We start from the raw sequence: 19,700 nt of genomic DNA on the forward strand, positions 1-19,700 counted from the left end.
AGTGCGTGACAAGCAAGAGCAAATAAGAAATGAATAAAGACGATAAATATATACAATTAATACAAATAAATATAAATATACACAGTTAATATAAATATGTCAGCAAAGCATTGATATGTTATGTACATATAATAATATTTAATAATAACAGATTAGGTTTGGTTTGACATTATTTATTCATTCACGTGTTTATAAAATAAACAAATAAATATTTATAAATAAATACGAATAATATATGCTTAAATAAATAATTAATCTGAAATATGTACAAAATGAGGAATATGATTTTTATTGATTTCACATTTTATTTGTTTGCAAGACAATTAAAGATAACTGATGAATGAAAATATGAAATCTGTTTTCATGTTTAATTATTGAAATTTAAATCTGACAAATATATCAATACATTTTTTATTTTACAGCCTAAACGTATTTATAAATATAAGACACGTGTTTACACATCTATGAATAAAAAGTTCTTTTCTTCTCGTGACATGCCTGATCGGAAGTGTAGTTCTTCTTCCGCAGCCTCTTTCATGCTGAGCCTGTCATTTCGACCACACGGACTACAACCTGTATTGATCCTGACTGAGAACCATGGGGCCGACAGGTGAGTGTTAGCGGGAGGAAGCTTTTCACCGTCCCGAACGTTTAACGGGATAAATCCACGGCAGCTTTCATTCACGTTACACGCCAGCGCGAGCTCGGAGCTAACTAGCCTCTAGAGAGTTTAACGGACCGGTCCCGCTGCTAGCACAGTGCTAACTAGTGATGCACCGTCCCGGTGCTAGCTCGGAGCTAACTAGTGATGAACCGACCCTGGTGTTAGCTCGGAGCTAACTAGTGATGCACTGATCACAGTGTTAGCTCGGAGCTAACTAGTGATGCACTGATCACAGTGTTAGCTCGGAGCTAACTAGTTTCTAGAAGGTTTAATGAACCGGTCCCGATGCTAGCTCGGAGCTAACTAGCTCCTGGAGATTTGAATGAATCGGTGCTAACTCGGAGCAAACTAGCTCCTAAAGAGTTTAACGGACCGGTCCCGCTACTCGGAGCTAACTAGTGACTAGTGAATGTAGCTAGTTTTACAACCTACACATGTATATTTATACATTTATAACAAATATAATGAATGTGTATCGTGTATTTATAATTATATAACATGTATTAATGAATTATAAATATAAGATGCTAGCTATGCTATTATGTTAGCTCGGAGCAAGCTACCGATAACGGTAACTAAGCTAGCTCCTATTGAACCGGTTCCGGTACTAGTTACCTGTCCCCTCTGTCCGTTACCTGTCCCCTCTGTCCGTTACCTGTCCCCTCTGTCCATTACCTGTCCCCTCTGTCCGTTACCTGTCCCCTCTGTCCATTACCTGTCCCCTCTGTCCGTTACCTGTCCCCTCTGTTTCGTCCCTCTGTTATGTCCCTCGTCATAATATTGTCACTCTCTGTCCATTACCTGTCCCCTCTGTCCGTTACCTGTCCCACAATCTGTTCAGTCCTCTGATGTCCTGGTTTCATAATATTGTCACACCTGTCCCCTGACCCGTCCTCTAACCTGTCCTCTAACCTGTCCCCTGACCTGTCCCCTGACCTGTCCCCTGACCTGTCCTCTAACCTGTCCCCTGACCCGTCCTTTAACCTGTCCCCTGACCCGTCCTTTAACCTTTCCCCTGACCTGTCCTCTAACCTGTCCTTTAACCCGTCCTTTAACCTGTCCCCTAACCCGTCCCCTGACCTGTCCCCTGACCCGTCCTTTAACCTGTCTTTTAACCTGTCCTCTAACCTGTCCTTTAACCTGTCCCCTGACCTGTCCTCTGACGTGTCCCCTGACCTGTCCTTTAACCTGTCCCCTGTCCTGTCCCCTGACCTGTCCTCTAACCCGTCCTTTAACCTGTCCCCTGACCCGTCCTTTAACCTGTCCCCTGACCCGTCCCCTGACCCGTCCCCTGACCCGTCCTCTGACCCGTCCTTTAACCCGTCCTCTGACCCGTCCTTTAACCCGTCCTCTGACCCGTCCTCTAACCCGTCCTCTGATCTGTCCTCTAACCCGTCCCCTGACCCGTCCTCTAACCTGTCTGGTTTTGTCCAGGTGAGGTGGTGTTCGGCAGCCCGGTGCCGGTCTCCTCTGAGAACCGTCTCCGCTGGGACCTGGGCCCGGATCAGATCCTCCAGCTGTCGGAGGAGCTCATCTCCAGCACCAAGAAGGTTTACGACCAGGTCGGAGCTGTGGACCTGGACGCCGTCTCCGTGGACAACACCCTGAAAACACTGGCTGACGTGGAGGTGGAGTACACGGGTCAGTGTCCAACCAGGTCCCCTTAAAACCAGGTCCCCTTAAAACCAGGTCCCCTTTAATGAAAGCATATGAAAGGACAGTGAATAAGACCATAAATATGTCCATGTGTATTCTGTGGACAGTTAACGGGACATGTCCTGTATATGTGTCTGGTCTGTAGTTAAATCAGATAATGTTTAAACTATGTGATGTATGGTAATGAGTTTTATTCTGTCTCTCCTTGTTGGACGTGTCCGTTTAAATGGACGTTGTGTCTGTAAAGGGACTAAACCCCAGTCAGGATCCCTGTGCTGAGGTTTAATCCCCTCCACATCTTTCTGTGCTGTGTCCGTCTCTCAGTGAAGCTCTGAGCCAGCACCCGTCAGCAGTTCCACATAAAACCCTATTCTCATGGGATTAGTTCTACCTGGGACCTGGTCCTGTGGTTCTGATATTACCCCCCCCCCCCCCCCCCCCATTCACATGGGACAAACAAACTAAATGTGTTGTCCTCTAATGTCCTGTACATAGTTGTGTCTCTGCTGCAGGTCAGAGGACAATTTCCACTTTGTACTGGATAATAAAACTCTATATTAGAGTCTGTATTTAAAGCAGATGAACACATTAATGGTGGAGTTAATGGGTGAATGGGTCAGAGACGTCTCCACTTTGCTCCCTAACATCTGTCCCTAACATCTGTCCCTAACATCTGTCCCCAACATCTGTCCCTAACATCTGTCCACACTTTGACTTATTAAACATCCTTCAGGACGAGACAAGAGACGGAACAAAGACCAGAATCAAACTAAATCCCAGAGTCTGTAACTTGTGATGTAAGAGCCCGTCAGGCTGCTGAGACTGCATCATGTGACCAGAGCCGACCAATCAGATTCAAGCCTCACTAGAGGGGGGCGTGTCTTAGAAACATCATCTGGAATATAATATAATATAATATAATATAATATAATATAATATAATATAATATAATATAATATAATATTGGACCTAAACCTTGGAGAAAGAGATGCAGCTCAGTTAAACACCATTAGTTATTTTATTTATATTTATATATATATATATATATATTTTAAACAGGAACCCTTCCAGCTCTTTTTATTTCTTCACTCAAAATGAATAAAAACATAACTGTTGATAAAACTTATCATCACATCTGTTTGATTTAAACCTCCTTCTGTCCCCGCCCATATTCCCATCTGGCTCCGCCCCTCTCCTCTGTTGGCCCCGCCCCTCACGTCTCAGTCCAGAGGAACATGTTGGACTTCCCGCAGCACGTGTCGTCCTGTAAGGACGTGCGAGCGGCGAGCACCGAGGCTGACAAGCGTCTGTCCGAGTTTGACGTGGAGATGAGCATGAGGGAGGACGTCTACCAGAGGATTGTCGCTCTGGAGGTGAGACACGATTTAAATGTGTGAGATCAGGTTTAGTTTAGGATTTAAAATCTGGACGAATACGTTGTCAGGACTCTAACAATACTGACACTTGAACATTGATCAACATTATATTGACTACCTAAAATGACAAAAGCCATCCTTGAAATAAATGATTTGACATGTATTTTAATTTTAAGTTTGAGCTTATGACCTGTACTGCAGCCTCCAGCCACCAGGGGGAGCATCTTTATACAGTTTATGCTACACATTGAAGGATAGAAACCCAAACATTTCTTCTTGTTCTGATTCTTGAGTGTAGATCAGAGCCTTGAACAAGTTGTTTCTCCTTAGTTTATTTCCTGGTTCTTCAGGATCTGAACCAACAACCTTGGAAACATTGATTGTGAATGTTGGAGACCAGAAGAATGTCGGAGGGTTTTAAACTCCTGATCATCTCTCTGAATGTTTCTACGTCTCTGCTCGTGTTTGTGTTGCAGAAGAAGATTGATGCTGGAAGCCTGAGCTCGGAGTCGAAGCGCTACATGGAGCGACTGATCAAACTGGGGCGGAGGAACGGCCTCCACCTCCCCAAGGAGACGCAGGAGGTGAATCTGGTCACCACCAACATCAGTATCAGCTGAGGGCAGGAGGAGAATTTATTACCTCTGTGAAACTTTATAAATGTTTCTAATGTTCCTGAGTTAAATCCAGATGAATGAACGTCTCATATCTGGTTCGTAATAAACCAGGTCAGAGGGGGGACCTTGTAGACCACATTAGAACCTGATTAGACCTGAGGATGTTTCCTGGATCTTCTCTGATTGGCTCAATGGAAACCACATGACACTAAACCTCACTGAGAGGAACCAGGAACCACGTTACCTCATGTGGTTCCTGGTTCCTATAGAGGGTTAAACCTGAGCCGCTGCAGATGATCAGAGTCGAATCTTTCTTTACGTTGTGAAGTTTCCTGTCATCTGACTCCTCCTGCTCCTCCTCCTGATCCTCCTCCTGATCCTCCTTCTGTTACAGGAGATCAAGAGCATCAAGAAGAAGCTCAGCAACCTGTCCATCGATTTCAACAAGAACCTGAACGAGGACACCACCACCCTGAGCTTCACCAGAGACCAGCTGGGTCTGTCCTGCTTTAGCCCGTTTACATGGTGACGGTGGGTTTGTAGGATCTGGTTTGGTTGGTGACGGTGTGATTTTCCCAGGTGGCCTCCCGGAGGATTTCCTCAGCTCCCTGGAGAAGGACGGAGAGAAGCTGAAGGTGACCCTGAAGTATCCTCACTACTTCCCCACCATGAAGAAATGCTTCGTCCCAGAGACTCGACGGAAACTGGAGGAGGCCTTTAACTCCCGCTGCAAGGAGGTGAGACTAGATCCGGTCCCCTCCTGGTCCTGGTCCTGGTCCTGATCCTGATCCTGATCCTGATCCTGGTCCTGGTCCTGGTCCTGATCCTGGTCCTGATCCTGATCCTGATCCTGATCCTGATCCTGGTCCTGGTCCTGATCCTGATCCTGGTCCTGGTCCTGGTCCTGATCCTGGTCCTGATCCTGGTCCTGGTCCTGGTCCTGATCCTGGTCCTGGTCCTGGTCCTGGTCTGACCTGTCATCTCTGATCTCTGATCTGTGCTGGTTGCAGGAAAACTCGAGGATCCTGAAGGAGCTGGTGCAGCTTCGGGCCCAGAAGAGTTCCCTCCTGGGTTTCTCCACCCACGCAGACTTCGTCCTGGAGATGAACATGGCCAAGTCCGGCAAGATGGTGGCCGGCTTCCTGGGTGAGTCACTGGGCCGCTTCATCAGGTACAAAGGTGAACCAGGTAGGACCAGACCAGACCAGACCAGACCAGACCAGACCGGACCAGACCAGACCCCCCTCACCCCGGGAGTCTGGGTCCAACGACATGGCCCAGATGTTTAGAGCTGCTCTGTGATTGGCTGGCCAGGTGTCTGAAGCTGCTCTGTGATTGGCTGGCCAGGTGTCTGAAGCTGCTCTGTGATTGGCTGTGTGTTGCAGAGGAGCTGTCCCGTAAGCTGAAGCCTCTGGGGGAAGAAGAGCGAGCCGTCATCCTGCGGCTGAAGGAGAAGGAGTGCCAGAGCAGAGGTTTTCCTTTTGATGGACAGCTTCACGCCTGGGACACGCGCTACTTCATGACTCAGGTCAGGACCCCCCCCCCCCCCCCCCCCCCCACCTCCCTGGTACCGCCGCCTGGTGGGGACGAAGATGATGAACACTTGTCCTCCTCTTGCTCCTCCTGCTCCAGGTGGAGGAGACCCAGTACGCTGTGGACCAGAACCAGCTGAAGGAGTTCTTCCCCATGGAGGTGGTGACCCAGGGTCTCCTGGACATCTACCAGGACCTGCTGGGTCTGACCTTCGACCTGGTGGAGGGGGCTCCGGTCTGGCACCCTGACGTGGTCCTGTACGGCGTGAAGGACCGAAGCAGCGGCCGGACGGTCGGCCAGTTCTACCTGGACCTCTACCCCCGGTCAGAACCAGGCCCGTTACCGTGGCAACGCCGCCACGAATAGATAAACTTTATTTAGGAACATTTCAGGATATCTAGAATAACGTCATATATTTCTCCTCCTCGTCGTTTCAGAGACAATATTTCAGAATATTTCCTGTTAGTGTAAAGTCTCAGTTTTAACATATTGCTGCGCCTCCTCCTCCTCCTCCTCCTCCTCCTCCTGCAGGGAGGGGAAGTATGGCCACGCCGCCTGCTTCGGCCTCCAGCCCGGCTGCCTCCTCCCTGACGGCTCGCGCCAGATGTCGGTGGCGGCCATGGTGGCCAACTTCTCCAAACCCACGGCCGACGCTCCGTCGCTGCTGCAGCACGACGAGGTGGAGACGTACTTCCACGAGTTCGGCCACGTCATGCACCAGCTCTGCGCCGAGGTCAGACCGTGGTCCAGGTCCTGACCGGGGGGGGGGGTCTGTGCAGGTCTGGTCCTGGTTCTAATGCTGTTCTGGGTCCTCAGGCCGACTACGCCATGTTCAGCGGGACTCATGTGGAGCGGGACTTCGTGGAGGCGCCGTCCCAGATGCTGGAGAACTGGGTCTGGGAGAAGGAGCCTCTGAAGAGGATGTCCAAGCACTACAAGAGCGGCAGCGCCATCCCCGACGACCTGCTCGACAAACTCATCAAGTCCCGGCTCGCCAACACCGGTACGCCCCCCGCAGGGACACACGGGAACTGCAGGTTCCTGCTGCCTCCGTCCTGAAACATCTGAAACTAATAAATAACAATAAAAACTTAAATCAAACCTCGATCAGACATGAAGTGGCAAAAAAAGATAAAATTCAGGAAAATACTCAAAGTTTATATCTTTATTAACTCGTCAGACAAAAAAATGTTTTTCTGCATAAATCTGTTAAACCACTTCATCACTTTACAAATCTACCAACAATTCCTATATTAAGATTTTAATGTTTTAAATCCCAGTTTGATTCCTTCACTGCCTGAACTCATTAACCTCAGTAACACAAGCACAACACGTTTCATGCTTACGCCCTGTAACAGGGAAATAACAGGGAAATGAGCCCTGATACGACAGAGTGACTGTTAATGTTGTGTCACGTCTGACGGGTTAATAATGTGGTTATAATGGGACATTTCTAGGAGTCATTTTTAAATCTGGTGCTTTTTTTGTGTTAAAACCAACTGTGACTTTAATTGATCAAAGTCCTGGAGTGTTTTAAGAGATTTATCCTGAAAAAATCAGAAACTAATATTAATCAGTTCAGTTTTTATAGCAGATTTTTGTCCTTAATGACTCTGGTCTCTCTGCTTCAGGCCTCTTCAACCTGAGGCAGATCGTTCTGGCCAAAGTGGATCAAGCTCTTCACACCAGGACCGGAGTTGACCCGGCGGAGGAGTATGGACGTCTCTGCCAGGACATCCTGGGAATCCCAGCGTCCTCAGGTCAAGCAGATTTTATCGTCCTCTGGCTCCTTTAGAGTCTGTCCTCATGATTCTACGTCAGCTATGAACCACATGGAGACTGGACTCATAGAATCTGAACCTTTAGTCTCCATCTAGTGGTCTAATGGTGCTACTACAGATAATACACACAATGCAGCCATCTAGTAGTGACAGTTAGCTTAGCATTGATATGTAGCATGTAGCCTTGGTGACTGTTAGCTTAGCATTGCTATGTAGCGTGTAGCCTTGGTGGCTGTTAGTTTAGCATTGCTATGTAGCATGTAGCCTTGGTGGCTGGTAGCTTAGCATTGATATGAAGCATTTAGCCTTGGTGGCTGGTAGCTTAGCATTGCTATGTAGCATGTAGCCTTGGTGGCTGGTAGCTTAGCATTGCTATGTAGCATGTAGCCTTGGTGGCTGGTAGCTTAGCATTGCTATGTAGCATGTAGCCTTGGTGGCTGTTAGTTTAGCATTGCTATGTAGCATGTAGCCTTGGTGGCTGGTAGCTTAGCATTGATATGAAGCATTTAGCCTTGGTGGCTGGTAGCTTAGCATTGCTATGTAGCATGTAGCCTTGGTGGCTGGTAGCTTAGCATTGCTATGTAGCATGTAGCCTTGGTGGCTGGTAGCTTAGCATTGCTATGTAGCATGTAGCCTTGGTGGCTGGTAGCTTAGCATTGCTATGTAGCATGTAGCCTTGGTGGCTGGTAGCTTAGCATTGCTATGTAGCATGTAGCCTTGGTGGCTGGTAGCTTAGCATTGCTATGTAGCATGTAGCCTTGGTGGCTGGTAGCTTAGCATTGCTATGTAGCATGTAGCCTTGGTGGCTGGTAGCGTAGCATTGCTATGTAGCATGTAGCCTTGGTGGCTGGTAGCTTAGCATTGCTATGTAGCATGTAGCCTTGGTGGCCATTAGCTTAGCATTGCTATGTAGCATGTAGCCTTGGTGGCTGGTAGCTTAGCATTGCTGTGTAGCATGTAGCCTTGGTGGCTGGTAGCTTAGCATTGCTATGTAGCATGTAGCCTTGGTGGCCATTAGCTTAGCATTGCTATGTAGCATGTAGCCTTGGTGGCTGGTAGCTTAGCATTGCTGTGTAGCATGTAGCCTTGGTGGCTGGTAGCTTAGCATTGCTATGTAGCATGTAGCCTTGGTGGCTGTGGTCCTGGGGAGTTCCATGTGTAAATCTCCATCTTCTTCTGGATCGTATAATGAGCTCAATGGTAGAATGTGATGACGTCCAGGAGAAATAAAACGTCCAAAGGTTGAATTGTGTGAACGTTGCCTCCTGTAGTGAATCAGTAGCATTTTGGAGCCAGATTCACTTTAACCCCTGACCTTTGACCTCTCCTTCGGTCCTGCAGGAACCAACATGCCCGCGACCTTTGGCCACTTGGCCGGCGGCTACGATGCTCAGTACTACGGTTACCTGTGGAGCGAGGTCTTCTCCATGGACATGTTCTACGCTCGCTTCAAACAGGAGGGAATCATGAACCCTAAGGTCTGAAAATACACAGGAAACAAACGGAGAATGTTCCTGTAAACATGTTTAAAACATTATCTCATGTTATCCAGTAGAAAGTGGAAGTTGTCCTCTACAGGCTGTGTCTCTTGTTTGTGTCTCCAGGTGGGTCTGGACTACAGGAAGTTCATCCTGCGTCCCGGCGGCTCTGAGGACGCCTCTGAGATGCTGAGGAAGTTTCTTGGCCGGGAACCCAAACAGGAAGCGTTCCTGCTGAGTAAAGGACTGACGGTGGAGCTGGACGCCAGCACCCCGTGTCCCTGCTGACCGACTCTGACCGACTCACACATGGACTGAGGTTTTCTAGAAAACTACAAAACGTTACAGACATGGGGGGGAACCTGGCTCCTGAATAAAATGATCTGAGGTGAATGATGGAGTGTCTGAAAAATTGTCAATAAAGCTACAACAGACTTGGACCAGCCCTGTTCCTTTCAAAATAAAAGAGTTGTCTCCAACAGTAGAGGTCAGTGTGTCTGTAGTTCCTGTCTCTGCCTGTAGGGGTCAGTGTGTCTGTAGTTCCTGTCTCTGCCTGTAGGGGACAGTGTGTCTGTAGTTCCTGTCTCTGCCTGTAGGGGTCAGTGTGTCTGTAGTTCCTGTCTCTGCCTGTAGGGGTCAGTGTGTCTGTAGTTCCTGTCTCTGCCTGTAGGGGTCAGTGTGTCTGTAGTTCCTGTCTCTAACAGTCGGGGTCAGTGTGTCTGTAGTTCCTGTCTCTGCCTGTAGGGGTCAGTGTGTCTGTAGTTCCTGTCTCTGCCTGTAGGGGTCAGTGTGTCTGTAGTTCCTGTCTCTGCCTGTAGGGGACAGTGTGTCTGTAGTTCCTGTCTCTGCCTGTAGGGGTCAGTGTGTCTGTAGTTCCTGTCTCTGCCTGTAGGGGTCAGTGTGTCTGTAGTTCCTGTCTCTGCCTGTAGGGGTCAGTGTGTCTGTAGTTCCTGTCTCTAACAGTAGGGGTCAGTGTGTCTGTAGTTCCTGTCTCTGCCTGTAGGGGTCAGTGTTGCCCCATTAAATACAGAGCCATATATTACAGAGAGTCTGTCCAACCAGGGGACGGAGCGTCTGATCTGTCCCTCTATGCTGATTGGTTCTGAGCTGGTCACGTGTTTCATGGGCGCCATGTTGGATCCATCTAACCCATATTCACCCACAGAGAAGTGACAATAACAGAATAAAGTTGTATTAAAAGGTAAAATATGCCACAGTGCTCAGCCTGAAAACACGGAGGAAACTCCACCGTTTCCCCAGTGAACAAAAACAGAGAAAGTTATGGAGCAGAAGATTAAAAGGAAGAACTGGACGTCAGCTGGTTTCTCTCTATTATGTGATGAGGTAAATGTCAATGTCTCTGTTTGACGTTTGTTAAGATTTTATATAGAAAAATAAAGTCACACCATCATTAATGTGAACCTTGATCTCAGAAACACCACTTTACACATGAATGAAGTCTGAAGTTAGCCTAGCCTTATGCTAGCCTTATGCTAGCTCTATGCTAACCTCATGCTAGCCTTACGCTAGCTCTATGCTAGCTAGTTATCTAGACTAAAGGCTCAGAAAAATAGCAGCTAACGTCATATATACTGTGAAACCCACATGTTCATGTAATTTATGTCCATGTAGACACATTTAACTGACTCGGTAACTACTAAGTTGTTATGGCTAGCGTGCTAATGTTATAATGCTAACACTAATGATTATACTAATAACAGTGAGCCTAAGTTTTAGTTATAATTTTTCTGAGTAATTTGAACCTTTTAACGGTGATGTATGAACACGGAGGCTGAGGAGAAGCTAAACACAGCTCCATGACTGATGAGGTGATTTTACAGCTAATTTACGATATTTAAAGGAAATAGACGCTGGATATTTAAGTGAGGACCTTTTACATATTAATAACATTTATAGGAACGTTAATGGTGGAAATAAGACATTTATTTCAACATAAACTGTAGAATCAAACATGGCGCCTGGTTTGAGTTGGTCAGACTGTCTCATGTATATGTCTCTGGATAAACCTGATCCTGGATCAGACTCGGTCCAGTTACAGCTGAATAAACCAACGCATTCAGGAGAAAAAGAAACAGGTGTGTTCAGTCTAAACAGTAATTAGTGGTGAAAGCTGCTGCCTCGTGTTGACTGTGACGTCCTCAGAGACGCGTGACGTCCTCAGAGACGCGTGACGTCCTCAGAGAGTTCGCCATTAAAAATAAAACCGCCTGAAGACAGAAGAGCAGAACAAACAGAAAAACAACTGAACCTGAGGCTTCGCTGTTTGTTTTCAGGAGGTTTTTCCATGAACCAGACGAAGCTGAGTCATGACTGATAAATGATTCTTTCACGTCGTCTAAATATGATATAAATATGATTTAAGTTTAAACCTTCTCTTATTCCTGGTTCATGTGGCAGCAGCAGCTTCATGAACCAATCACAGCTCTGGACTCCAGTGTTTGAATAAATGCTGCATGATGCAATATGTCATTTTCCTCTGGTTTCACTGATAAAAGTCATTATAGGACTCAACCTAATTCAGGTTCAACCCAAGAACCTGTTCTTTTCTAACCGTGATTAAAGAACTAAACCTCAGAGAGTCTTTAAAAAGAGACGAGACGGTGAATGAGCTCCGACATGTTCATGAACATGGTTCAGTTACTTTGCCCTGAATGTGAGGGATGATGGGAGGTTAACTAATTTGTTCCTGGAGGTGGAGGAGGTCCACATGTGGAGGACGTCCACATGTGGAGGACGTCCACAGGTGGAGCTCTGAGGGGTTTTTATGTCCAGGCCTGTAAAGTGTTAGTTTGATGCCTGAACATGTGCTGGAGGTTTGTAAGAGTCTCTGAGCAAAGTACCATCCATCCATCCATCCATCCATCCATCCCTCCATCCGTCCATCCATCCATCCCTCCATCCATCCATCCCTCCATCCATCCATCCATCCATCCATCCGTCCATCCATCCATCCATCCATCCATCCCTCCATCCGTCCATCCATCCATCCATCCGTCCGTCCATCCATCCATCCATCCATCCCTCCCTCCCTCATCCATCCATCCCTCCATCCGTCCGTCCATCCATCCATCATCCATCCATCCATCCCTCCCTCATCCATCCGTCCATCCATCCATCCATCCATCCGTCCATCCATCCATCCATCCATCCGTCCATCCATCCATCCATCCATCCATCCATCCATCCATCCATCCATCCGTCCATCCATCCATCCATCCATCCCTCCATCCGTCCATCCATCCATCCGTCCATCCATCCATCCATCCATCCCTCATCCATCCGTCCATCCGTCCATCCATCCATCCGTCCATCCATCCATCCATCCATCCCTACATCCATCCATAGACGGTCAATAGCTCCGACATGTTCATGAACATGTTCATACTTCCCTGAATGTAGCGATGGGAGGTTAACTAATTTGTTCCTGGAGGTGGAGGACGTCCACAGGTGGAGGACGTCCACAGGTGGAGGACGTCCTCAGGTGGAGCGAAGCTGCAGCTGTTTGCCTGCGTCTCCTCAGGACTCCACCCGGTAAACACTCAAACACTCCATCCATCCATCCATCATCCATCCATCCAACCATCCATCCATCCATCCATCCATCCATCCATCCAACCAACGAACCAACGAACCATCCATCCATCCATCCATCCAACCATCCATCCATCCATCCAACCAACGAACCAACGAACCATCCATCCATCCAAACATCCAACCATCCATTCATCCATCATCCATCGCTCATCCATCATCCATCACTCATCCATCCATCCATCCATCCAACCATCCATCCATCCATCCAACCAACGAACCAACGAACCATCCATCCATCCAAACATCCATCCATCCATCCAAACATCCATCCATCCATCCAACCAACGAACCAACGAACCATCCATCCCTCATCCATCCATCCATCCATCTTCATCCCTCCATCCATCATCCCTCCTTCACACTGAGCCACAGAAGTTGGTTCATTAATATAAAAACATGTTGGTAACGATCTTGAAACGTTTAATTATTCCACTGGGTTTAATTATCTTCTGCCTCCAGGAGAAATCGTTACAAACACAACTATCAGACTGATGTTGCTGACACACAGACTCTTTGGCTAAAGGTTGCTAACGCGTCGCTAACGCGTCGCTAACACGTCGCTAATGTCCTGGTTCACTAAGATCCCAGATAAGTGGAGCGGCAGGATGATAGACTGATGTGGAGCTGGTGATCTACTCATTAACAACACGTCCTGTTTAAATGAGGACTCAACCAGAGAGAAGCTAAATGAAACCTGAAGCCATGAACTGGAGAAACGTGACCGTCACCAGGAGAAAGGCATCATGGGAGGTTTTCAGGGACCAGGTCCAGGATACGACCCCTGATCCAGTACCTGCAGACCCGGGTACCAGCCGGTACCAGTCCACTCTACGTTCCATCTAAAACGTACCATCTGTGTGATGTCTGATGTGTTCAGATATGAACCAAAGAAAATGAATGTGCACTGAAAAAGAGTCATTCCATGATTCACAGAAACAGTTTAGTTTCTGCTATTTAACACTTTCAGTAATTATTTGTTTTTGCATTTTTTAAAACTAAAGTTGTTCACGTCAAAATATGGTTTTAGAGTTTTATTATAAATAAAGAAGCAACATCTTTATTTTCTATTATTATTAGATCTTAAATCACTGTCTGCTCTGAATAATCTGCATATTCATTAAACCGAACTAACACTAAATGGAGTCATTAGCATTAGCAGCTAACAGCTCAGTTTAGCTGTTTGGATAAAGTGATATTATTAATAAAAGGAATATTATTATATCAGCAGTGTCTTGTCTTTGGTTTGGATTTAAAAGTTGATTTCATCAATGTTAACGATGGGATAAATTATATTATATTATATATTTGATTTCTGCTCGACTATAGATTCTAGAGGCGTTCTTCTCGTTCTCGTTCTCGTTCTAGTTCTCGTTCTTGTTCTCATTCTTGTTCTCATACTTGTTCTTGTTCTCGTTCTCGTTCTTGTTCTCGTTCTCGTTCTCGTTCTGCAGGGAGACGTTCTCTCTAAACTTGTTATGTGCTGAGACGTGAGTTTTAATGTGAGACAGACGCAGTGAAGTTGATGAAGCAGAGAAGTTGTTGAAGCAGAGCTGTTGCTCCTCCTGCTTCCAGTCGTCATGGAGCAGGAAACTCTCAGAGGAGACAAACAGGCTTCAAGACAGCTGAGACAGGAGGAGACGGGAGGAGACGAGAGGACGACTGGAGACAAGAGGACGACTGGAGACGACTGGAGACGAGAGGACGACTGGAGACGAGAGGACGATGGCCGAAAGTCGAGCACCAGGAGGAGGAGGATTAAGTCCGGAGGACGTCCTGCCTGGACGGATGGACGGACGTCAGAGGACCAAGACAAAGTCCAACATGATCCGAGTGTTTATCAGCTCCACGTTCACAGGTCAGAGACATGAAGACAGAGACTGGTTCATTATTATTATTATATTATTATTAGAGCAAACACTGAATTATTATTTAAAACGTGTTCAGGAGGAAAAGTTTAAAGTCACGAGCTGCTGCTTTAATTAGTTAGTGACCGTGTTTCTACTGTACAAGGAGACAAGGAGACAAGGAGACAAGGAGAGCTCAGGACGGACAGATGGACAGATAGTTTCTATTGGAGCAGCTGCAACAAGATGAAACACGTCAAATAACAATAGAGACATGGGGACATGGAAACATGGAGGGAGACATGGGGACATGGAAACATGGAGGGAGACATGAGGACATGAGGACATGGAGACATGGGGACATGGAAACATGGAGGGAGACATATGACATGAGGACATGGAGACATGGGGACATGGGGACATGGTTGAGACTGAATGAAGTATCTGACCCTGGTCCTGTCCCCTGTGGTCAGACATGAGCAGTGAGAGGAGGGCTCTGCTGGAGAAGTCCTACCCAGAGATCCAGACCTTCTGCCGTGGTCTGGGGCTGGTGTTTGAGGTCAGTCCGTCCTGAACATGCCGGGGGGGGGGACATGTAGGCGGACTCATCCTCTCGTCCTCTTCTGTCTTCTGTCCAGGCGGTGGACCTGCGCTGGGGGATTCGAAGCGTCCCGTCTGGAGACCACGAGGCCTGTGAGATCTTCCTGCAGGAGATCCAGACCTGCCAGAGGGTCTCAGCTGGTCCGGCCTTCGTTGTGAGTCTCTCAGCTTCCAATGAGACGGACCCAGGGTCCAGGGTCCGGAGTCCGGAGTCTGGAGTCCGGAGTCCGGAGTCTGGAGTCCAGAGTCCAGGGTCCAGGGTCCGGGGTCCGGGGTCCGGGGTCCAGGGTCCGGAGTCCATGGACTCTGGACCATGTTAGATTTTGTGCTCCTCTGATAAAACAACTCAAACCGGCTCCAGTTGGAACCAGCTAAGAACCGAACTAGAACCAGGCTGTGTCTGGTGGAAAGGGGGTCCAGGTTCTGGGGGCTTCAGGTGGATTCAGTCTAAAGCTCAGATTAAATGAACCCTCTCACTATTTAATTATTACAGTTAAAAAAGTTTCTGGTTCTTTGTTTGTTTGGACGCCTGCTACATGACTGCTCACCTCCAGTCAGACCTTCAATCAGACCTTCAGACCTTCAGACCTTCAGACCTTCAGTCAGACCTTCAGACCTTCAGACCTTCAGACCTTCAGACCTTCAGACCTTCAGACCTTCAGACCTTCAGACCTTCAGACCTTCAGACCTTCAGTCAGACCTTCAGACCTTCAGACCTTCAGACCTTCAGACCTTCAGACCTTCAGTCCACTGACTGTTGTGTCTTTATGTCGTTTCTAAGTTCATATTCTTGTAGAACATTTGGTGTAAAAACTTTTATGTAGAACAACAACAGACATTAATTCTTTAAATTAAGGAAAGTTATTAATTATGAAGCCAAACGATGATGTTAATGTGATTATATTATATTTAAAGAGTTAAACCCTGAATCCCAAAGATAAATAACACGTTGTGATTTTCTCCTGAGACTCAGCTCCTCCTCCTTCTCCTCCCCTTCTCCTCCTCCCCCTCCCCCTCCTCCTCCTCCTCCCCTTCCTCCTCCCCCTTCTCCTCCTCCTCCCCCTCTCCCTCCCCCTCCTCCTCCCTCCTCCCCTCCCTCCTTCTCCTCCCCCTCCTCCTCCCCCCTCCCCCTCCTCCTCCTCCCCCCTCCCCTCCCTCCTCCTCCCTCCTCCTCCTCCTCCCCCCCCTCCTCCTCCCCCCCCTCCCTCCTCCCCCCCCCCCCCCCCCCCCCCCCGCCTCCTCCTGATGAAGGCTCTCCTGGGGAACCGTTATGGACACCGCGCTCTCCCTCGCGTCGTCCCAGAGAAACTCTTCCAGGTCCTTCTGTCCAAACTGTCTGAGAACCAGGACGTCCTCCAGCTGCTGAGTCGCTGGTTCCTCAGAGACGCCAACGCGGCCCCGCCCTCCTACGTCCTTCAGCCAATCACGGCTCACTTCCCCCACTACGCCGACCTTCGACCTGAGAGCGGACGGGAGCACGACAGGGACGTCCTGTCCTGGAGGGACACCGAGAACCAGCTGCTGGACGTCCTGCGATCTGCAGCCACTCGGGCCGAGGAGGACGGAGACATCACCAGTGGACAGAAAAGAGTCTTCTACACGTCAGGTCAGGACCAGGAGGACGTCCCCTGTAACAGCCTGTGGACACATGTTTATGTTTGACTTTTTATTATTTAATACAGAAGAAACATAAAAAGAACCGTAACGTATGGAGACACTGTCTCACACTCGCTCTGTTCATATTTTTAGATTTTTCATCCAGCTTCTAGTTCAAATGTCCCTGGAGACGTCCATGTCGGGGGGGTCCACCCTGGACATGTCTCCATCTCAGGACTAACTCAGAGACAAACAACCACTCATGTCTCTTTTTTTAATTAAATTAATTAATTTAAATTATTTAAATTATTCTCTCAAATCTTTTCTGAATGTTGATTGGTGATGTTTTTTTATGAGCTTCAAATACTGTCATCTTCTATGATCTTCTATGATCTTCTATGATCTTCTATGATCTTCTTTCAGCATTTTAACTAATGGATTTGTTGGATCTCTAAATTCTTCCTTTGTTTTTTTAAACTGAATGAGTTTGTGTTTTAAATCAGATAACATATTAATCCTTTTGATATTTTACTGAACAGGTATTTGTGTTTCTGTGGCCAAACTTACATCAACCTATTATCAACCTAATACCAGTATTTTTCTGTCCAGACGTGACGTCCTGGAGCGTCTTGTATTGCGTCATCTCTCCTTCCATTTTATTTATATACTTGTAGTTTCTCCCGTGTCCTCCAGGGGTCAGTGAATCTCTCCGATCTTCTCTCCACAGTCACGGAGCAGGAGTTTGAGGAGGGCTTGTGGAAGGTCGGCAGCGAGTCGTCCTCTCTGGTCTTTGTCCGGGAGGTTCCTCGTCAGAGGGTGAGGGACGGTCCCAAGCGTCTCGCCAAGCTCCTGGACGTGACGGCCAACGGGCTCCTGGACGTGGAGGCGCAGCGCCTCCTCACGGGCCTCAAGGCTCGACTGTACGACTCCTCCCAGAAGATCCTCAGCCTGCACTGTGTGGAGCTGCAGAAAGGAAGCGTCGACCCGGCGCGCAGGGAGCACGCTCAGTACCTGGACAGCGTCTGTGAGCAGTTCGTGTCCCAGATGAAGGCTCGGATCGCGGCGGCCGTGGACGTGGACGGACGTCGCGGGAGGACGTGGGGCAGCGTTGACGGGGGGCGGGAGGAGGAGTCCGAGTGGCTGGTGGAAGACGGTGTGAGCGCCCAGCGGAGCGGAGGCCTCCACGGCCGGGAGGGCCTCCTGGGAAAGCTCTGCCTCGCCATGTGGGAGTCCGGCCCCGCCCACCACCGCCCCCTGGTGGTGCACGGGGCCGCTGGGATGGGGAAGACGGCTCTGCTCTGCAGACTGGCCCAGGAGATGAGGGGCGTCCTGGACCCCGGGGCGGTGGTGGCCTTCAGGCCGCTGGCAGCTCGCCACCCTCACAGGCCCGACGTGGACCAGGTCCTCCGAAGCGTCTGCCTCCAGGTGTGTCTGGCCTGGGGTCTGGCCCCGCCCTCCTCTCTGACGGTTAACTCCCACCTGGAGCTGGTCCGGTTCTTCAGGAACGTCCTGGCAGAGGTTTCCCAGAAGGGGAACACCCTCCTCATCATCCTGGACTCGGTGGACCAGCTCTCAGACCAACATCACGCCCACAAGCTGCGCTGGCTCCCCGCCGCCGTCCCCCCCAACGTCCACCTGGTGGTGTCCATGGACACGCACAGCGAGGCGTTCGCCAGCGTGCGGATGAAGCTGGAGACAGTGGCGAGTTTCTTTGAGGTGGAGCGTTTGACCCGGGATGAAGTCGTCCTCGTCATGGAGTCGTACCTGCGAGCGTCGCGGAGAACGTTGACGTCGGAGCAGAGCGACGCCGTCCTGCAGAGCGTGGAGCAGAGCGGCTGTCCCCTCCACCTCCACCTCATCCTGTCCAACGCCAAACGATGGACGTCCTCCACACCACGGACACAGCTGCTCCTGGGCGCCACCACACAGGAAGTGATGTCACAGCTCTTCCTGATGCTGGAAGAGAAACATGGGAAGGAGCTGGTGGGCGGGGCTTTGGGATACATCGCTTTGGCAAGGTGACATCACACGTTACCGTGGCAACAGTACAAACATCTCACCTCACATTCACACGTTCAGTTTGTCTCCTTCTGATCTGAATAATAAGAATAAACCATTAAATGTTTAATCAGATCAATCAGATTAAATCTCCTTCATGTTTAATCTCTGTTGATTCGTTTCATTGTTGATGATCAAACAGGAACAAGAGAATAAATCTGCACTGAACGTCTTTCTTTGTCCACCATGTGTCCACAAGAATGTGTCCCTGTTGCTATGGAGACAAACTAACTTGTGGACATTGTCCAACCAGAGCAGAGCTGACGCTTCTTATTGAGAACAGTGTCTCCCAGTGAACAGTGGCTGCAGGAGTGGACACATATTAGCAGCAGCATTGGCAGCTTGTCTTTGTCTTGGTTTGTCTTGGTTTGTCTCCAGCTGTTAGCCGCGTTAGCCCAAGTGCTAGCAGAATCCCCGGCTAACGTATGCTTGGCTTGGTTCATGTGCTGTTTGAAGCTGGAAAGAAAACTCCTTCCTGCAGAGTGTGATGATACTTTATGTGTCTCCACTGGTCCCTCTTGGTTTCTTTGTCCTCAAATGTCCCATGGAGAGGACCAACGTGCTGTTTAGCGTCTTCCATCTTTATGGGTTGGTTCTGCTGCCTGTCACTACCGGATCAGCTGGTGCTAACGCTAACGCTACTTGGACAAACTGAGACACATTCTGACGTTCTGCTGCAGACGCTTCATTAATCACGTTAATCAGATGATGATTAATTAACGTTAACGAGCCCTAATTATAATAAGTTGTCGTCTCCACAGGGAGGGTTTGCTGGAGGCGGAGCTGCGTGATGTCATGTCTCTGGATGATGATGTCATGTGTGAGGTGTACAGGTACACGCTCCCTCCCACCCCCTCCATGATCCGGCTGCCCCCCCTCCTC

At 48.6% G+C, this 19,700-nt stretch overlaps 2 protein-coding genes across 2 annotated transcripts; both read left to right on the forward strand.

Annotated features, from left to right (window-relative positions):
• Positions 1–496: 496 nt before the first annotated feature.
• Positions 497–9,589, forward strand: thop1 (thimet oligopeptidase 1). The gene is made up of 14 exons (XM_047587979.1): positions 497–610; positions 2,099–2,305; positions 3,545–3,693; positions 4,173–4,280; positions 4,708–4,810; positions 4,893–5,050; positions 5,324–5,459; positions 5,699–5,841; positions 5,946–6,169; positions 6,378–6,579; positions 6,663–6,849; positions 7,478–7,606; positions 8,969–9,105; positions 9,232–9,589. Exons 1-14 carry the CDS (start codon positions 598–600, stop codon positions 9,391–9,393), a joined length of 2,058 nt encoding a protein of 685 aa, XP_047443935.1. The 5' UTR covers positions 497–597; the 3' UTR covers positions 9,394–9,589.
• A 4,594-nt stretch (positions 9,590–14,183) lies between these two features.
• Positions 14,184–19,694, forward strand: nwd1 (NACHT and WD repeat domain containing 1; the record flags this gene model as incomplete). The annotated part of the gene is made up of 6 exons (XM_047587978.1): positions 14,184–14,575; positions 15,038–15,123; positions 15,203–15,319; positions 16,416–16,770; positions 17,488–18,778; positions 19,580–19,694. Coding segments are annotated over exons 1-6 (2,097 nt in total), but the record flags the coding sequence as incomplete, so codon positions are not given.
• Positions 19,695–19,700: the final 6 nt, after the last annotated feature.

The sequence above is a fragment of the Mugil cephalus genome, chromosome 6 (genome assembly GCF_022458985.1).
Source record: "Mugil cephalus isolate CIBA_MC_2020 chromosome 6, CIBA_Mcephalus_1.1, whole genome shotgun sequence".
NCBI lineage: Eukaryota > Metazoa > Chordata > Actinopteri > Mugiliformes > Mugilidae > Mugil > Mugil cephalus.

Bases quoted from the DNA above. Each gene is read 5' to 3' on its own strand.
- thop1 (XM_047587979.1), top strand. The intron at 4,281-4,707 runs GTGAATCTGGTC...CTTCTGTTACAG, and splicing joins TCCCCAAGGAGACGCAGGAG to GAGATCAAGAGCATCAAGAA. The intron at 6,850-7,477 runs GTACGCCCCCCG...TCTCTGCTTCAG, and splicing joins GTCCCGGCTCGCCAACACCG to GCCTCTTCAACCTGAGGCAG.